The sequence below is a fragment of the Pan paniscus genome, chromosome 7 (genome assembly GCF_029289425.2).
Source record: "Pan paniscus chromosome 7, NHGRI_mPanPan1-v2.0_pri, whole genome shotgun sequence".
NCBI classification, from domain to species: Eukaryota; Metazoa; Chordata; class Mammalia; order Primates; family Hominidae; genus Pan; species Pan paniscus.
In genome coordinates, this window is record NC_073256.2 from 21,552,034 (window position 1) to 21,573,036 (window position 21,003).

The following is a 21,003-nucleotide window of genomic DNA, read 5'->3' on the forward strand; positions in this document are numbered from 1 at the left end:
TTGTTTGAGGGAATTTAAAAATAATTTAGATGTTAAACAGTATATTGTGGAGGTGTTTTGTAACTAATTAATGACAACACTGAATTGACTTCTAGGCCTTGCAGTATTAAAACATGTGCTAACACCACGAATAAAGGCAACTCACGTTGCTTTTGATTGCATGAAGAATTATTTAGATGCAATTTATGATGTTACGGTGGTTTATGAAGGGAAGGACGATGGAGGGCAGCGAAGAGAGTCACCGACCATGACGGGTAAGTGTGTTCACGCACCTGAAATGCCTGCACCCGATATATACGGTGCACATGTTTATGTAGAATTCAGTTTTACAAAGTAGGTGAAGTGTACTTTTTTCCTTCATTACATTTACCCGGTATATTTTTCAAGATGTTATTAAGATGTAACAGTGGAAGTCTCATTAGTCCTGCAAAGTGTGGTATTTCTTGGCTGTCGTGTGAGTCCTATGGACTCACCAATTATCATTAATCCAGCCTCTTTCTACTCAAAGTTCACACTTAAAAGGAAAGCTGTGTGAAAGGGAGGAAGACGTGAAGCAGGAGCACGCCCGGCAGTACTGAGTGCACATTATTAGTCCGTGCTGCCCTTCTGCTGTATTTTTCATAAAATAGTTATTAAATCTGGGTGTCATTGTGACAAGAAGAAATACAGTTAAGTGTGACCTTTTTTTTCCCAAACATGTTAGGTTTTAAGAACCTCTGAGCTATTGTCAGATATAACCAGAAAAAAATAGAATTTTAAGTGAGCAGGATAACTTAGTTAAACTAACCAAACATAGTGTTAGCTGTTAGAGAAATGTAAACATGGAAATAGGCAAACAGGGAAGTGTGTGGAGTTTCTGTTTCCTTTTCAAAATATCTGTTTGAGCTGGGGTTGAGAGAGAACACTAGGCTTCATGGGGTTTTTTTGTTTTTCGTTTTTTGTTTTGAGATAAGAGTTTCGCTCTGTCGCCCAGGCTGGAGTGCAGTGGCGCGATCTTGGCTCACTGCAACCTCCGCCTCCCACGTTCACACGATTCTCCTGCCTCAGCCTCCTGAGTAGCTGGAACTACATGCGTGTGCCACCATGCATGACTAATATTTGTATTTTTAGTAGAGATGGGATTTCACCATGTTGGCCAGGCTGGTCTCAAACTCCTTACCTCAGGTGATCCACGCACCTCGGCCTCCCAAATGAGCTTTGTGTTTTTACCTCATCAGCTGTTTGGGGTTGAGCTAGTATGTATGTCAGTGTGCTTGTATCAGTAGGATCTACTGAGGGCAGATGTTCAAAATATGAGCCTCCAGCACGTTTTACATGGAAACCCTCACCTGAAGCATTCCTCTGAAGTTGATGTGCCTTGGAAATTTTATAGAGTAATATTTTTAACTACAACAAAACATTTATAAAAGTAGACATTATTAAAGCATTCAGAAGTGAGCAAGGATAGAAATTATTCTGCCCAACCTTACACGTAGGCCTTCTAGACGTAGTACTGTGCACCGTTACATTATCTAACACTGTCTGTGTGTCATCTTTGGATGTCAGGGATTTTTCCAAAGTTCAGTGAGATTATAGTTGTCAAATGATTAGTCTGTTAAATAATGATAAGATGAGGGTCACTCGAGTTTTAAAAGAAAAGCTCTTTGACTCAAAGAGAGAGCAGCTGCCTACTGCAGAAAGTTAGGGAGGGAGGCTGGAGGAGTGAGGCCCAGGGGCTAGCTAGTATAAAAATTGGTTATGGTAGAAGGAAAAAAAAATGTAACATATTTATATCTGAAAGATGATTGTTCTCATAATTGTATATAACACAGAGTAATTGTAAAGTAGAAAACTAAGGTGTTTTTCATTTTAAATGTAAATGTTTAGAATAAGTAATGCATCAGTTTAAAAATTAAAACTGTACGAAATGCACAGTGAAACGTCTTCCTTGCTTTCCACCCTGCTACCTGGCCTTCCCTTCTCCTTCCTAGCGATAACCAGTTTTCTTAATTTGTTGTGCGTTGTATGTGCAAATTTAAGTATATCTTCTTATTCTACCATCCCTCCCTTCTTATAAAAAAGTGGCATATTAATATTTTTCTCTTTTAAACTATCGAAGGAGTTACTTACCTATTTTTGCATTTGAAAACAGACAGTTGTTCATCAAGATTGTCATTGGTTTATTAAACATAGTTTAAGATTAAACAAGTGTTTATAACCAATGAAAAACAGATAGACTCCCCATAATAACCTTGTTTAAATGCTGCTACTTTTATCATGTCCCCTCCTGTCTAAGAACCCCTTAGTTCAGCAGAGCTCGTGGGTAAGGCCAGCCTCTGTTGCCTGCCATCGGAGGACTGCATTCCAGCCGTGAGCTCTGCCTTGTCTTCGCTTCCTCCTGTGCTGTGCCGTGAAGCCTCGGCCGTGGTGAAGCTGGCTGACTGAGTCCTTCTGCACGCCATGCATATTCAGTAGTTGAAGACTTTGTGTGGCCAATCCTGCTTTCCACAGGAAACCACCCTCTCTTTTGTTGCCCTCATCCAAGCCTACTGTTCTCCCAGAGTGACAGGCGGCACCTTTCCCAGCATAGCACTGTGCCTTCTCCTGCCCCTGCTCTTGCAGTACTGCTGTGGCACTGATGGCGTGTGTTACAGTGCTGGCACTTAGCACAGGGCTCTGTCTTTCTCTCCTCCCAGCTGCATCATAAGTGCCTTGAGGAAGCCAAAACGCTCTGTGAGTTGCATTGCCTGGGTTCCAACCTCCCACTGCCCTGCTTATCCTCTGCTACATGTGAGCTGACTGTGGCTTTGGGGTGGTCACTGCCTATGTGTATTCATTACAAATTGTCTCCTTTTGAAAGATTGACCTTTCTGACATACCCAGATACCATAAAGAAAATAAAATCTTATCACTTCAGTCAAGGATAAAGTATTTGAATTAAAGGAAAAGTACACCAGAGTAAAATCAAGACTGAAAGACAAACTGGGAAATTATTTGCAACCTAGATCATAGAAAAGGGGTCAGTTCCTTCTTGCGTAAAGTGCACTTACACATTGATAAGAAGGTGACTGATAACTAGAAAGAAAACTGGGTAAAGAACAAGAATAGACATTTCACATTTAACCTCATTCATAATAAGATAAGTGCAAATGAAAACTACAGGGGATACCTTTTTTTTTTTTTTAATCCATTAGATTGGCAAACATCCCAAGGTTTGATCATAGGCTCAGTGGGTGAGATTCAAGTATTAACAGGCATTTTTATACTTTGCTGTTAGGAATGCAATATAGTATAAACCTTTGTAGAAGTTGCTTTGGAAATGTCTCTCAGATGTACAAATGCATTCACATTTTAGATTTAGCATTCCCGCTTTCTGAGACATTATTCAACATGTATACGTGTGCACATAAGATATAATAATAACACGTTTTTCCTTCTAGTGTGTTGCTTTTAACCTGTAGCTTGAAAAACCCTGCTTTCATTGTTTTGTTTTGTTTTCTGTCACTGGCTCAGCCCTGCTTTCAGTTGTTTGTATGAATTGATGGGTGTTCTGGTCTGGTTATAATCTACTTTAGTTTAAGAGTCACTTTAAATTATATGACATCTGATATAAGTTGTGTTAGGTAGAAAATTCTGTAACTTGGAATACTGTAAGTACTTTGTGGCCAAATTTCATTAGTATTAAATATTATCTCTATATATAGTAGGCTATTTAATATTCATATTTTATGATGCAATTAAGAAATAATTTTTTTCTGAAGTTGGTAGATTGTTGATATGCCATGACCCAGTGTTTCTCAAAGCATTCTGGGGGATCACTGTTTGTCAGAATTAGCTGCAGTGATTGTTGAACATGCAGGGCCTCTGCTCCACTCCACGTTGCCACCAGGACGCTCTGCAGGTGAGAGCTGGGAAGCTGTAGAAGCTGCAGTGCTAACAAATGCTACAGGAATTCTTGTAGTCACCTTCATGAGGTCTCATGTTGAGGAGAGGCAGCCAGCAGTGTCCCTTGTCCTTCCCGTTTTATGGTGTAAGTTTCATTTTAAGGGAGGTATAAATCAAAGCCCACCTGGGCATTCTCTCGTGGTTCACTGCTTCTTGTAATCATGGAAGATGTCATTGCGGCAGAGGTGAAACAGTGTAATTTGATTACTATTGATTTTTTTTAATTATATTTCTGAAGTGGCTGGTGTAATGTAATAAATTGTGTGCTTAAGGACAACCTTTGGTATTCTATTTAAGTATTGTGTATGATCCTAGTTAAGTTTTTTCTACCAGTATTTTCATATTACAACATATATACTTTCCATTTCTATTAATATTTTTATATTTAAAAATATGGAGGCCTGTAATCCCAGCACTTTGGGATGCTGAGGCGGGTGGATCACAAGGTCAGGAGTTCTAGACCAGCGTGGCCAACACGGTGAAATCCCATCTCTACTAAAAATACAAAAATTAGCCGGGCACAGTGGTAGGCACCTGTAATCCCAGCTACTCAGGAGGCTGAGGTAGGAGAATCGCTTGAATCCGGGAGGCAGCAGTTGCAGTGAGCTAAGATCGTGCCACTGGACTCTAGCCTGGCTGACAGAGCAAGAATCTGCCTAAAAAAAAAAAAAAGGATCAGGGAAGGGGGGATTACAGATAACCCAAAGAAGAAGGAAAAATCTCCACAAGTTCACCTGTCCAGCGGTAAGCCCAATTTGGATATTTTCCTTTAACAATTTGGATATTTTCCTTTAAATCCTCTTTTTTATAATGTCTATATGTTGGAGAGAGTATGTGCCTTTACGTATTTTTTAAAGATGAGATTTCTGTGTGTGTCTATGTCTCATGTTCTTCATATTTTCTTGTGTGTTATAAGCAGCTGTACATGTCAGTATATATACTTCCATAACTTTTTTTTAAAGGCTGTATAGTGTTCATCGATGTGATTTAACAGCAGTTATCTCCCCGGCTTCATCTTGTTGGATGTGGGTCCTGTGTGTTGCCTTCAGAGCAAATGGGGCTTGGTTTCTGCAGCAAGTAGACCTGTGACCTGTACGAATAGTCGGAAGACTTCCTCTTTTACCCAAGCATATCAGTATACTTTAGTGCCTACTAGAAATTTATAGGTAGAAAAACAATAATACCTTAGAGTATTTTTCCCTAGATTCCCTAAGGTGCTATAGGGTAATTTTTACTCATGTAATATGAACTATGCTTCAACTAAGATAGTTTTTGCAAATGTGGATATATAAGTACTTTTTTAAACCTATAGGAAGTATTTATACCACTTATTTCCTCCCTTCAGTGTTAGAACCTCCTAAATGGCATTTGACATTGAACTGCTTTCCACTTTGTCGCATGCTCCTCTCATAGTCCCTACCTGGGTCCTGAACCTTAGGGACTTGGCTGTTACAGTCCCACCATGGCTACGCTGGGCCTTGGTCCTCTCTGAGACTTAGTTTCTTCGTCTTACAAGGAGATAATAACAGCCCCTGCCTGCGTAGAATTGCAGAGATCGAATGAAATAATTAACGTACTCAAAAGCATGCTGTAAACACATTCTGAGCACATGTACGTTTTAGGAAAAACAAAAGGACCCATGCACATTTCGGAGTGCTTTTGTCACAGCAGCACTGCCTCTTCTTCCAAAGCTGACGTCTTAGTAGAGGCCCTGCCACGTCCTGAGCACTGTACTCCACGAAGCATTCTATTTCTGACATTCGAAATGCAGTCTGTTCCATCTTCCTTACAATCTGTATGCCAGCACTTGAAATACCGGGTATCTGCAGTGTTGACCAGGTGATTACTTAATTATGGAAATGTTGAGGTGGAGATCTAGATAATTCAGTGAAGGCAGGAAAATTGGTTTCGGAATCTGTCTTTTTATGTATCAGAAATAGAAATACGATAGGGTGGGAAGTAATTTGTGGCTAAAACACTATAATAGCTAACACATAGTGCATACTGTGTGCCAAGCACTCCTTTAGGTGCTTGAAATCTTCTATTATTATTATCCCTACTTTATAGACTTGGACACTTAGTCACAGAGAGGCCGACAGAGTTGTCCAGGGTTACCCCAGAGGTGGAGACCCAGGCTACCTGACTCCACCATGTGTGCTCTTCCCTAGGGCACAGTTCTGCTGCTGAAAATACTTTTTAAGCAGTTCTTTGATTATTCAGATGATAGTACTGTAGGAAAATTAAGACAAAAATAATGAAAAATTAAAATCTTTGTTTTAGTGTTTTGCACATGTATTATTAAAGCCAGTTTACTCCTGGAAGTGTGTAAGAATACAGGGTATTTTTGATCACCTAAATGCTGCATGTTACTAAGAGCTCGACACTGAAGTCAAGAAGAGCAGTTGCAGAGAGTACTTAGCAAAAACGGGAAGTGTGTGGGGTTGAAAGAGCAAAGACAAGTCTTCCTCGGACGGTGGAGTGTAGGATTCATCATTTCTCAGAACACGTCTTTGAACGCATTTGCAATTTGAGGCCAAAGGTCTCAGCCTCCCACTCGGCATACCTCCCTACCTTAGTCAGCTCTTAAATCTTAGGAATATTTCTTTGTTCTTCAAGGCACTTAAATATGTTAACATTCTTACCTGTCCACAGGGAGCCCCCTACAAAGAAGGGAGTTTCTAGGCTCCGTTCTTTCTTGGAATAAATAATAGCCTCATACCTTGTGCAATCGAGGCTGAAAAAGACTGGCTCCTTTTTTCAAATTAGCAAGTCTTAGAAACTACAGTTGTTTACAGGGCTCATGGCTATTCCACAGTAATAATTTTGGTTCTTTTACCAATTAGATAATATGTTAAAATATGGCAAGTATCAGGAAAGCAAGGAGTGGCAATGATTAGAAACCAATGGCCAAGTTAGAGAGGAGGGGCAATTGCTCCCCCAAGTTTGTTGTGGCTGTGTAGCAGTCAATGACGAGAAGCTGTGTGTCAGGCGACAAGCAAAGTTGAGGATTATCAGGCGCCTGTGAGTGCCCAGCTGTGTGCCAGGTCAAGAGGTGCCATCGTGAACCAGACCAGCTTCCTCTCGGCCGCTGTGGAGCTCGCAGTCTGGTGGGGAGGCAGCAGTCACCATGGTGACAGGTGACACACTAGGATGGGGGCTGGTGGTGGTAGGCATTTGCGGGTCCCTTCAGAGAGGTGAGTATGGACTTAGAGGAGGCTCCAGCTTCCTATTCCTGGGCTGTCTATAGCACTAAAAGTTGTCACATGAAAAATAACATTTGGTACTATTGATTTAACTTAATGACTTATGTAATTGTAGTTGACTTAGAAATTATAACATGCTCTTCTACTTCAGCTTGAAACCCCCAACCACCAGTTTATAATCCTTTTTTTTTTAACTTTTGTTTATTTTTCCTAAGGAATCTGTACTTTTTCTTCATTTTACAACTTTTTTTGTCCTATTACCTTATTTTCATTTTTACTTTATATGACCATGAGTTCTAAAATAGTAAAAAAATGAATTATTTTTGTTCTTTGTTAGAATTTCTCTGCAAAGAATGTCCAAAAATTCATATTCACATTGATCGTATCGACAAAAAAGATGTCCCAGAAGAACAAGAACATATGAGGAGATGGCTGCATGAACGTTTCGAAATCAAAGATAAGTGAGTAACAACAGTTCCAGCACTTCCGGAACTTCGGTTCAACTAGATTTCAGTATAGTCAACAATTTGAAACCAATGTAAATGGTTATATTGTCTCAAGAATACATTTTATAAATTCAAATCAAATTTTTTGCATGTCTGATCGTGTTTTAAACTTGTACAAATCAGTCTAAAAGAACTTGTTACAGTGGGCCCATCTACTTGCATTGATAGTATTTCTTGGACAATACTACATGATTACATAGCAAATTAAATTAAAAACAACAACAAACACACAAAAAAACTTTCCAGTGTCAGATGCCCGGACCTACCTCTCAGGTCACATAAAGTGGTGTTACTGTGTGAGGTGTGGCTGCCGGGCCAGTGTGCAGAAAAGCAAGGGAGGGGTGGAGGACTATGCGGACGTGCAGGTGGACATGATGCTGTTATAGTTGTTGGAAATAGAAGGGGCAGTTGACAGCGTTATATCCAAAATGTCTTCTGTGGTTGATTATATTCAGAAATTTTAGCCAATTGTTTTATTCTCTTAATATGTATTTTCTTCTCAAGAAACTATCATTGTTCTTCTTTTCCTTGTTTTACAGTACAGTGTTTTTAATTAACCCTCCTGGGTTAACTTTACCAGGTGAAAATGATTAAAAGTGTAATAGGTTAACAATGAAACTTTAAGCTTCTATTTTTCATTGACTCTTAACTGTACATGATGTAATTTATTCAGCGAGCCATTCAGGACCACTTTGGCCCATGGAAGAAATTTAAAAGTAAGATCTACATGTATTGACATGAAAATATGTTCTCAGAAAAAAGACTAATGTATTTAATGTTCTACTTATTTTATAAGTATTTAGAATAGGTCTGGACATTTTAAAAGAATGATTATTGCTAGGGTGTGTGATTTATAAAGCAATAGAAGCGCTTTCCCTTTCTGTTTGTGTTTTAGATTATTATATCGGGTATGTTCTGCTATTATAACTTTACAAATCTTATGTAAGATGGGAAAATGAATTAACTATGCTGTTTTCCTTCTTTTACCTGCCTTTCTAATTCTGTGGGAATAAAGGCATTTTTGAGACAGCCCAGGTGCAGTGAGCAGTCCATATCCATGGATTCCACATTCATGGATTCCACCAAGCACAGATCAAAAATACTCAGAAAAAAAGGGGGCTGGCTGTGGTGGCTCATGCATGTAATCCCAGCACTTTGGGAGGCTAAGGCAGGCAAATTGCTTGAGCCCAGAAGTTCAAGACAGCCTGGGCAACATGGCAAAACCTTGTCTCTACAGAAAATACAAAAATTAGCCAGGCGTGCACCTATAGTCCCAGCTACTCAGGAGGTCGAGGTGCGAGGATCACCTGAGCCTGGAAGGTTGAGACTGCAGTGAGCTATCATTGCGCCAACTCCAGCCTGGCAACAGAGTGCCTTTTTTCAAAAAAAAAAAAGGATTTGGGAGGATATGCATATGTTATATTCAAATACATGCCATTTTATTCATATGTCAGGGACTTGAGCATCCTTTGATCTTGGTCTGTGCCGAGTATCCTGGGACCAGCCCCCTGTGGATACAGAGGAACCGCTGTCTAAGGACTGCTGGTCCTGTCTTTGACTTCTGGCGGAATAGGAGCTCCATGTAAAAAGGAGGAGAAGCTGCAGCGGGTTATTAGCCATTTGTGAGTCAGGTCACTGTAAAACTTTATCAAAAGTTTAAAAGACAAAAAGCATCCTCATAAAATGGCTAAAACCACCTGTTGAAATATTACATATACAATTCATGTATACTAATCATAGAGCATATTAAAGATATTTTAAAAGACTAGAAACTTCTATTAAACCAAGTTTCTGGATGTTTCCGTATTCATCCTTATTTTCCAAGGACCTGCATAACTTTTCCAGCATGTAATAGCTACCTGATTGATATTTTTTGAATTGAAATACTGAAGTGACTAAAATCTAAACTTTTTCCATTCTGGCCATAGGATGCTTATAGAATTTTATGAGTCACCAGATCCAGAAAGAAGAAAAAGATTTCCTGGGAAAAGTGTTAATTCCAAATTAAGTATCAAGAAGACTTTACCATCAATGTTGATCTTAAGTGGTTTGACTGCAGGCATGCTTATGACTGAGGCTGGAAGGAAGCTGTATGTGAACACCTGGATATATGGAACCCTACTTGGCTGCCTGTGGGTTACTATCAAAGCATAAACAAGTAGCTGTCTCCAGACAGTGGGATGTGCTACATTGTCTATTTTTGGCGGCTGCACATGACATCAAATTGTTTCCTGAATTTATTAAGGAGTGTAAATAAAGCCTTGTTGATTGAAGACTGGATAATACAATTTGTGACGAAAGCTGATATGCAATGGTCTTGGGCAAACATACCTGGTTGTACAACTTTAGCATCGGGGCTGCTGGAAGGGTAAAAGCTAAATGGAGTTTCTCCTGCTCTGTCCATTTCCTATGAACTAATGACAACTTGAGAAGGCTGGGAGGATTGTGTATTTTGCAAGTCAGATGGCTGCATTTTTGAGCATTAATTTGCAGCGTATTTCACTTTCTCTGTTATTTTCAATTTATTACAACTTGACAGCTCCAAGCTCTTATTACTAAAGTATTTAGTATCTTGCAGCTAGTTAATATTTCATCTTTTGCTTATTTCTACAAGTCAGTGAAATAAATTGTATTTAGGAAGTGTCTGGATGTTCAAAGGAAAGGGTACAAAGTGTTCATGGGGAAAAAGCTCTGTTTAGCACATGATTTTATTGTATTGCGTTATTAGCTGATTTTACTCATTTTATATTTGCAAAATAAATTTCTAATATTTATTGAAATTGCTTAATTTGCACACCCTGTACACACAGAAAATGGTATAAAATATGAGAACGAAGTTTAAAATTGTGACTCTGATTCATTATAGCAGAACTTTAAATTTCCCAGCTTTTTGAAGATTTAAGCTACGCTATTAGTACTTCCCTTTGTCTGTGCCATAAGTGCTTGAAAACGTTAAGGTTTTCTGTTTTGTTTTGTTTTTAATATCGAAGGAGTCGGTGTGAACCTTGGTTGGACCCCAAGTTCACAAGATTTTTAAGGTGATGAGAGCCTGCAGACATTCTGCCTAGATTTACTAGCGTGTGCCTTTTGCCTGCTTCTCTTTGATTTCACAGAATATTCATTCAGAAGTCGCGTTTCTGTAGTGTGGTGGATTCCCACTGGGCTCTGGTCCTTCCCTTGGATCCCGTCAGTGGTGCTGCTCAGCGGCCTGCACGTAGACTTGCTAGGAAGAAATGCAGAGGCAGCCCGTGCTGCCCACTTTCAGAGTTGAACTCTTTAAGCCGTTGTGAGTGGGCTTCACCAGCTACTGCAGAGGCATTTTGCATTTGTCTGTGTCAAGAAGTTCACCTTCTCAAGCCAGTGAAATACAGACTTAATTCATCAGGACTGAATGAATTAGTTTATTTCCCATTAGGTTTAGTGGAGCTACACATTAATATGTATCACCTTAGAGCAAGAGCTGTGTTCCAGGAACCAGATCACGATTTTCAGCCATGGGACAATATATCCCATGGGAGAAGACCTTTCAGTGTGAAGTGTTCTATTTTTGTGTTATAATTTAAACTTTGATTTCCTCATAGTCCTTTAAGTTGACATTTCTGCTTACTGCTACTGGATTTTTGCTGCAGAAATATATCAATGGCCCACATTAAAAATACCAGTTGGATCATGATAAGCAAAATGAAAGAAATAATGATTAAGGGAAAATTAAGTGACTGTGTTACACTGCTTCTCCCATGCCAGAGAATAAACTGTTTCAAGCATCATCTTTGAAGAGTCATCTGGTGTGAATTGGTTTGTATACATTAGAATGTATGCACACATCCATGCACACTCAGGATATAGTTGGCCAATAATCGGGGCATGGGTAAAACTTATGAAAATTTTCTCATGCTGAATTGTAATTTTCTCTTACCTGTAAAGTAAAATTTAGATCAATTCCATGTCTTTGTTAAGTACAGGGATTTAATATATTTTGAATATAATGGGTATGTTCTAAATTTGAACTTTGAGAGGCAATACTGTTGGAATTATGTGGATTCTAACTCATTTTCACAAGGTAGCCTGACCTGCATAATATCACTTGAATGTTAGGTTTCATAGAACTATACTAATCTTCTCACAAAAGGTCTATAAAATACAGTCGTTGAAAAAAATTTTGTATCAAAATGTTTGGAAAATTAGAAGCTTCTCCTTAACCTGTATTAATACTGACTTGAATTATTTTCTAAAATTAGGAGCCGTATACCTACCTGTAAATCTGTTCACATATCATTTAAACTTTTGTTTGTATTATTACTGATTTACAGCTTAGTTATTAATTTTTCTTTATAAGAATGCCATCGATGTGCATGCTTTTATGTTTTTCAGAAAAGGGTGTGTTTGGATGAAAGTGAAAAAAAAAATAAAATCTTTCACTGTCTCTAATGGCTGTGCTGTTTAACATTTTTTGACCCTAAAATTCACCAACAGTCTCTCAGTACATAAAATAGGCATAATGACTGGCCCTGCATTCTTCACAATATTTTTCCCTAAGCTTTGAGCAAAGTTTTAAAAAAATACACTAAAATAATCAAAACTGTTAAGCAGTATATTAGTTTGGTTATATAAATTCATCTGTAATTTATAAGATGCATGGCCGATGTTAATTTGCTTGGCAATTCTGTAATCATTAAGTGATCTCAGTGAAACATGTCAAATGCCTTAAATTAACTAAGTTGGTGAATAAAAGTGCCGATCTGGCTAACTCTTACACCATACATACTGATAGTTTTTCATACGTTTCATTTCCATGTGATTTTTAAAATTTAGAGTGGCAACAATTTTGCTTAATATGGGTTACATAAGCTTTATTTTTTCCTTTGTTCATAATTATATTCTTTGAATAGGTCTGTGTCAATCAAGTGATCTAACTAGACTGATCATAGATAGAAGGAAATAAGGCCAAGTTCAAGACCAGCCTGGGCAACATATCGAGAACCTGTCTACAAAAAAATTAAAAAAAATTAGCCAGGCATGGTGGCGTACACTAAGTAGTTTGTCCCAGCTACTCGGGAGGGTGAGGTGGGGGGATCGCTTCAGCCCAGGAGGTTGAGATTGCAGTGAGCCATGGACATACCACTGCACTACAGCCTAGGTAACAGCACGAGACCCCAAATCTTAGAAAATGAAAAGGAAATATAGAAATATAAAATTTGCTTATTATAGACACACAGTAACTCCCAGATATGTACCACAAAAAATGTGAAAAGAGAGAGAAATATCTACCAAAGCAGTATTTTGTGTGTATAATTGCAAGCGCATAGTAAAATAATTTTAACCTTAATTTGTTTTTAGTAGTGTTTAGATTGAAGATTGAGTGAAATATTTTCTTGGCAGATATTCCGTATCTGGTGGAAAGCTACAATGCAATGTCCTTGTAGTTTTGCATGGCTTGCTTTATAAACAAGATTTTTTTCCCCTCCTTTTGGGCCAGTTTTCATTACGAGTAACTCACACTTTTTGATTAAAGAACTTGAAATTACGTTATCACTTAGTATAATTGACATTATATAGAGACTCTGTAACATGCAATCATTAGAATCAAAATTAGTACTTTGGTCAAAATATTTACAACATTCACATACTTGTCAAATATTCGTGTAATTAACTGAATTTAAAACCTTCAACTATTTTGAAGTGCTCCTCTGTACAATCGCTAATTTACTCAGTTTAGAGTAGCTACAACTCTTCGATACTATCATCAATATTTGACATCTTTTCCAATTTGTGTACGAAAAGTAAATCTATTCCTGTAGCAACTGGGGAGTCATACATGAGGTCAAAGACATATACCTTGTTATTATAATATGTATACTATAATAATACCTGGTTGTCCTGAGCAGGAAAAAAGGTTATTTTTAGGAAAATCCCTTCAAATAGAAAGCTGAAGTACTTCTAATATACTGAGGGAAATATAATATGTGGAACAAACTCTCAACAAAATGTTTATTGATGTTGATGAAACAGATCAGTTTTTCCATCCGGATTATTATTGGTTCATGATTTTATATGTGAATATATAAGATACGTTCTGCAATTTTATAAATGTTCATGTCTTTTTTTAAAAAAGGTGCTTTTGAAATTTTGTGTCTCCAGCAGGCAAGAATACTTGACTAACTCTTTTTGTCTCTTTATGGTATTTTCAGAATAAATTCTGACTTGTGTTTTTGGGATTATTGGTGCCTCATTAATTCAGCAATAAAGGAAAATATGGATCTCAAAAATTGGTGATAAAAAGTTATTTCATGTATATGTGGTAAAGTTTACATGTTGTGTATATATGTTGTATTGCCAAATACGGCTATTAAATACTACATCATATTTTAAAGGTTCAGCTTGTAGTGATAGTAAACAAGCAGTGCACTAAGCCTCTTGCGGGCATCATCTCATCTCACTGTCATCACAAATCCCATGCCACAGCGTAGCTTGACTACTAAAAGTAATGCATCTGCAAGCATACTGCCAGGTTTTCGATAGTTTGTACCAACAGTTACTTATCAAGGTAAATCCCAGACTCTAATAAAAGAGTTGGTGCTGTGTCACTACATGCATAACTTTAAATAAATTTCCTGCCGGGCGCGGTGGCTCACGCCTGTAATCCCAGCAGTTTGGGAGGCCGAGGCAAGTGGATCACTTGAGGTCAGGAGTTTGAGACCAGCCTGGCCAACGTGGGGAAACCCTGTCTCTACTAAAAATACAAAAATTAGCCAGGCGTGGTGGCAGGCACCTGTATTCCCAGCTACTTGGGAGGCTGAGGCAGGAGAATCATTTGAATCCTGGAGGCGGAGGTTGCAGTGAGCCAAGATGGCGTCATTGCAGTCCAGCCTGGGTGACAAGAGCGAGACTCTGTATTAAAAAAAAAAAAAAAAAAAAAATTCCTCTCCTGTTCGAGCTTTCCCTTAGCCGTAAAGAGGGGAGAATATGTATTTACTTCATAGAGTTCAGGGAAATGACTCTCACTAGTTTGAGATTCTAGGCATAAAAATACATTCTCATATAATTTCAACACCAATGTGAGAGATTATTATTCTTGCTAAACCAATTCAGTTTTATTTGCTGTCTAAAATGTGTGAATAAGTAATTGTCCATTATTTTCTGAAGTGTTTTGGAACTCAACACATGATTGTGAGGAGTGTTTGTTGCTAAACATCTTTCTGGTTATTCAAGCTCGTGTATACTGTGCTCTGTTGAGACATGCAGAGTTACTTTCTGTCTGGGTCACAGGTCAGTTCTTGATAGTTTTCGGACAATTAACCAGTTTTCATTTGTCCATGACCACCTTTATTCTTTTTCCTCAACTGCACCCATCTTTTATAAGGTCTTTCAGTTTATTGCAGAGAAGATGGTGGAGAAAAGCTGGAATTCCCACCCACCACTGCCATCCCCATGTTTTATCATTGGCTACAGTGGAAAATAGCAATAACTACTGTGAGAGATCATTTGTTTATATAATGGAAACAAAGATGAGGAAAGAACGTGGCTTAGATCAGAGAACTGATGTATTTAGATTCTTTTTTTTTTTTTTTTTTTAAGACAGAGTGTTGCTCTGTTGCCCAGACTGGAGTACAGTGGCTCAATCTCGGCTCACTTCAACCTCCATTTCCCTGGTTCAAGCAATTATCCTGCCTCAGCCTCCCAAGTAGTTGGGATTACAGGCGTGTTCCACCACACCTGGCTAATTTTTTGTATTTTTAGTAGAGATGGGGTTTCGCCATGTTGGCCAGGCTGGTCTCGAACTCCTGACCTCAGATGATCACCTGCCTTGGCCTCCCAAAGTGCTGGGATTACAGGCGCGAGCCACCGTGCCTGGCCCAATGTATTTGGATTCTTAAAGAACACTTTAAAATTAAATATCAGTTGAAGAGAACTAGAACTAAAGAATTTCTGTGTCAAACTGTTTAGCAAATGTAAGTAGAAGCTGGGAGATGTGTCCTGGAATGAATGAATACATCAGTAAAATACCATATGTATGTTATGATGTTATTGTTTCCTTGCCTTGGTTTATTTGGTTTTACTGGGAAATAATTTTCAGTATAGAATTGTGATCGTTGGAATTTGGCCATCTAGTAGAAAGTGAGAAAGAAGTTAATAGCTATCTTCCTTAAAGATTTCTGAGCTTGGGATTAAGGTAGTGTTCCCAAGGTGTTCTAAAACGGCAGAGAGAGCTGTGCACTCACTTCACAAATGTGAATTCCTGCTCTGTGTTAGACGCTGTGCTAGGGGCTTAGTTAGCACAGTTATTTCCAGAGGTTCCTGTGTATGGTATGAAGAAAGCTTGACAAAGACTGTAGTGAAGCCAAAGACATAGTAGGGAATGAAAGCAAGGCATCACCACTTCCTGTGAGGACACATTACTGCACAGGCACCCGAGCTGTGTCATCTCTACCATGTGCCTTGTTCAGGTTTTGGCAGAGCCCCTAAGCATATGCCCAGGAAGGGATCTATGTGGAAGTTGGCTCTTTCTGATGCATTCGGTGTTAGCTGGTTCTCGATGGTCGGTGATTCTTAGCTGAATCCAGAAGGGTGAAAACAGTTGCTGCTCCGGTGTAGTTGAGCTGGAGCATGGCGGCACATCAGGGCCACGTCACTGATGACACCATCAGTAACGCACTGCGTTTCTCTTAAAATAGGGGCTTTCTGTTGTCCAGATGATCGAAACACAAGGTTCTTTATAACTCATTCTGTGTTTCAGTGTTTCTTGTTTGGGAAGGAGATTGGGGAGGAGTGGCTGGGAGTAGATGGAGAGCCGGGCTTACGGGCATGGATTCCAGAGCTAGGACACTTCGGTTTGCGTCCCTGCCCTGCCCAGCCACTAGTCAGCAAGGGACTATGGTCAGTTTTTTATTTTGTATTTTTATTTTTTCCGACAGAGTTTCGATCTGTTGCCCTTGCTGGAGTGCAGTGGCGTGATCTCGACTCACTGCAAACTCCACCTCCTGGGTTCAAGCCATTCTCTTGCCTCAGCCTCCCAAGTAGCTGGGATTATAGGCATGCGGCACCACGCCTGGCTAATTTTTGTATTTTTTAGTAGAGATGGGGTTTTGCCATATTGGCCAGTCTTGTCTCAAACTCCTGGCTTCAAGTGATCCACCTGCCTCAGCCTCCCAAAGTGTTGGGATTAAGGCATGAGCCACCGTGCCTGGCCTTGTAGTCAGTTTCTTAATCTCTGTGCTTCAATGTCCTGAAATACAGAATGAAGATAACAGTGATGGAACCTACCGCACAGGCTTGTGAGGATTAAACGAAATCATCTATGTGAAGCACTGGATTAGTGCCTGTCACACTCTGAGTGCGCAAATGTTAGCAATTTTTGTTACATACACACACACACACACACACACACACACACGTCCATAAGGGCATTCTGCCTTATACTAGAGCTAATAACTTTGTTACATTTTAGGTTTTCGGTATGTTGTTCTAATAGGGCATGTAACAAATACAACATAGACATTTTCAAGTAAAATGAAATATACAAAAAAAACCCGTAAACGATGTACCCCCTCTTCTTGTGTACTAACATCTTTATCCTTTTTGTTTCCATGTCTCCTCCCCTCTTTCTGTTTCTAGAAGTTGACATAAATGAAAGATAATGAGATTAGAAATAAATCCAATATAAAGTATGCCTCCATGTGTCTAAGTACCTGGTGATTTCTGGCTCTGTTCTCTCGAACATGGTTTTTATTCCTGCACCCACTCTTACTGGCTTGTGGATAGATTTTGGTTCCTGGTATATTTTTATGACTTGACTGGCAGCTGCAGTCTGACATAAAACTGGCAATAGAACTTAAACTGAGCTTGGCGTCAAAGTGGTACAGTGAACAACAACATTGTTCTGAGGGTCAGGAGATCTAGAGTTGCGGTCAGGTCCCAAGTATGTAGCAGTGGGTCTCTTCTTTCTGGACTGCAGCGTCCCCTGAGACGTGGCTGCTAAAGACCTTCCCATCCTACAGTTTCATTCCGCATGCTGTTCCCCGGTGTTCTGCCAGCCACCTGGGCCCAATGCCTGGGGGCATCTTCAACCACCCCTACCACCTGTCTCTCTAAGCAAGTCTACTTGGTGGTTTCTTCATCCAGTCTCCATCTGCTTCCCCTCTATCTTCACCCGCTCAACACCCTCCCCACCCGCAACGTCCATTACCACTGAGCTCAAGGCAATGCAGCCAACAGCTTCCCCAGTTGCTCTGTTAGGACCTGTGAGCCACAAACCCACCCTCCACATCAGCACTTCCTAGTAGGGCAGCCGGAGCCCCATGTGGCTATAGAGTCCTTGAAATCAGAGAAGTTAGTGTAAAATGCCAGACTTGGAAAAATAAGTACAAAAAATAAAATAGTTCATTAATCTTCATGTTGATTACATATTTTAGTGATATTTTGGACATATTGTCCTCAATAAACTATATTAAAATTAATTTCACCTTTTTTTAATGTGGCTACTAGAAGGTTTAATATTCGCTATATGGCATTATATCTCCATGGGGCAGACCTGATGTACAAGATGACTTAAAGGCGAGGAACTTTCACCCCAACCTTTGTGTCTCAAAACTGCCGTGATTCCTGGCACTGACTAGGCAATCAGCAACAGTTTGTTTAACTGATTCAGTACGCATAATTTGAGATAACATTTTAGGGTTACCTCAATCATAGTTATATCATTAAGTATCACCTGAAGATTTTATTTTATTTTATTTTATTTTATTTTATTATTTTATCGTATTATTTTATATTTTATTTTTGAGGTGGAGTCTCACTCTGTCGCCCAGGCTGGAGTGCAGTGGCGCGATCTCGGCTCACCGCAAGCTCCGCCACCCGGGTTGACGCCATTCTCCTGCCTCAGCCTCCAGAGGAGCTGGGACTACAGGCGCCCACCACCACGCCCGGCTAATTTTTTTGTATTTTTAGTAGAGACGGAGTTTCACCATGTTAGCCAGGATGGTCTCCATCTCCTGACCTCGTGATCCGCCCGCCTCCGCCTCCCAAAGTGCTGGGATTACATGCGTGAGTCACCGCGCCCGGCCCACCTGAAGATTTTCTAAAGCAATTGTGTTTGAATTTTATAGTCCGAAGTCAATAGATTATTTTAAAAAGGAAATGGCATAATCAATAAACATTTAATAAATGATATGGAAGTTATGATTTGAAAGAATATTCCAGGAATTCTTGGAGTTCAAGAAAAAGCACAATCAAAAAATAAGATCTGAAGCAAATATGAGAATGTTGAAATGTGTTCGTTCTGAATTGGCCTTATACTGAATACTATGTTATACTATTCTCTGGGTTTTTTGGTTTTGTTTTGGTATATTTACATTTTTTTCCGAATTAAAAAATTTTGTCAACTAGGCATATCGGTTATTTTGTCTAAAAATATTCTGAGCGGATTCCATACCGTATTATGGTTACTAATTAAATATGTCACCATTCTTCTTTGATCACTAATTCAAGTATGGGTGCAATCTGTCTAAAGCTTGTAATCTTCAAGGAATTGTAAAAATCCTCCCGTTTCTTACTGGTGTATTTCAATGAATGTAATCAATTAATGGTACTGTGATTCCCAATAGTAATTACTGAGAATATCTGTTTGCTCTTGCATCTGCTTATAATGAAGAGCTAAATTTTTGTTGCTTCTGTCTGCTCCTTTCATTCTTCCCAAAGGAAATTACTTGGGATGAACTGTGTTGACAGACAGCGCGTTTATAGTGGCCTCACAGGTCACCTGAAGAAAGAAGCCAGAGCGATCGATGGCATTTTCTCATCTTCCCAGCCCACACCTTTAGACTAAGGTGCTATAAAATCCGAAGGAAGGGATTGAAACGGCCTTTGCAAAATTATGACTGAGACAGTGAAATAGATCGGACTTAACTGACTTCATCTTGCTTCTAACCTCTAAGCTGTCCTTGCTCATTCGTGAGCCCAGGCTGAATTAACTTTGGTAGAAACTTAGTTTATAGTTTAAACCAAGATGGTAACAGCCCTTTCCCAAAGCAGACCTCCTTCTTGCCTGGGGACTAGATTGCCTTTGTAGGACTAACTTAGCCACAAGATTAGAAATTACGGTTTAGGAGTCATGCAGCTGGACCCCTACAAGATTCTGACCCTCCCTAAACTGCTCCTAAGATCAATGCTTGAGATATTTTGCAGACCTTGAACTTGATGGGTCAGCTGGCCCCACCCAGATCAATAAACTGGCTCATCTGATCTTGTGACCCCCACTGAGGAACTGACTCAGCGCAAGAAGACAGCTCGACTCCCTAGGATTTCGTCTCTGACCAATCAGCACTCCTGTCTCACTGGCTCCCCACGACTCACCAAGTTATTCTTAAAAACTCTGCTCCCCAAATGGTCAGGGAGACTGATTTGAGTAATGGTAAAACTCCGGTCTCCGGCAAAACAAACAAACAAACAAACAAAACCCTAAAGTGTGCCAACAGCAAAAGAACAAGCTGAGCTGCTTTAGCAATGTCGCAGTTGGTAATTCCAAGATGTGCACACGAAAAAAAAAAAAAATTCTCCCTGTGTTGTTAAAGGAATGCTCTTGAAATTAGCTGGGCATGGTGGTGTGTACTTATAGCTACTCCTGAGGCTGAGGCGGGAGGATCACTTGAGCCTAGGAGTTAGAGGTTGCAGTGAGCTACGATTGCTCCACTGCACTTCAGCCTGTGCAACAGGTGAGACCCCGTCTAAAAAAAAAAGAATGCTCTTGTAATCTAGGAAATAGTTTTGGCCCTTTAGGTTAGGAATAATAGTCACGTGTAAGATAAATGTCTAAATAGTTCAGTGTAGTGATACAATTGGGAACAGACTTGGAGGAAGCCTCAGAGAGGGAGTTGAGCACAGTGGGCTTCACCATACAGAGGAGGAAACCACAATGACTGTAGCAGGAGGAAATATCATGACTTCATCAATATCTCACAGTGGAGGTGTAGAGGTGGGAAGCGGTAGAGACAGAAGGGTGACCATCATGTGACTTTATTATAAGGAGTATTTCATTTATGTATAAAAGAAATACAGTTGGGCCAAGCACGGTGGCTCACGCCTGTAATCCCAGCACTTTGGGAGGCCGGGGCAGGCAGATCACCTGAGGTCAGGAGTTCAAAACCAGCCTGACCAACATCATGAAACCCAGTCTGTACTAAAAATACAAAAATAGCTGGGCATGGTGGCGCATGCCTGTAATCCCAGATACTTGGGAGGCTGAGGCAGGAGAATCACTTGAACCCAGGAGGTGGAGTTTGCAGTAAGCCGAAATCATGCCATTGCATTCCAGCCTGGGCAACAAGAATGAAATTCTGTCTCAAAAAAAAAAAAGAAAGAAGGAAGGAAGGAAGGGA

The 21,003-nt window shown here is 39.7% G+C and overlaps 1 protein-coding gene across 1 annotated transcript in view; it reads left to right on the forward strand.

Annotated features, from left to right (window-relative positions):
• The window catches only part of AGPAT5 (1-acylglycerol-3-phosphate O-acyltransferase 5), a 50,924-nt gene extending 38,863 nt beyond the window's left edge, over positions 1 to 12,061 (forward strand). The window contains exons 6-8 of the mRNA XM_003805349.5: positions 96 to 254; positions 7,465 to 7,588; positions 9,562 to 12,061. Of these exons, the coding sequence (XP_003805397.2) occupies positions 96 to 254; positions 7,465 to 7,588; positions 9,562 to 9,787 (509 nt within the window). The 3' untranslated portion in view covers positions 9,788 to 12,061. The remainder of the gene's footprint in view (positions 1 to 95; positions 255 to 7,464; positions 7,589 to 9,561) is intronic.
• Positions 12,062 to 21,003: the final 8,942 nt, after the last annotated feature.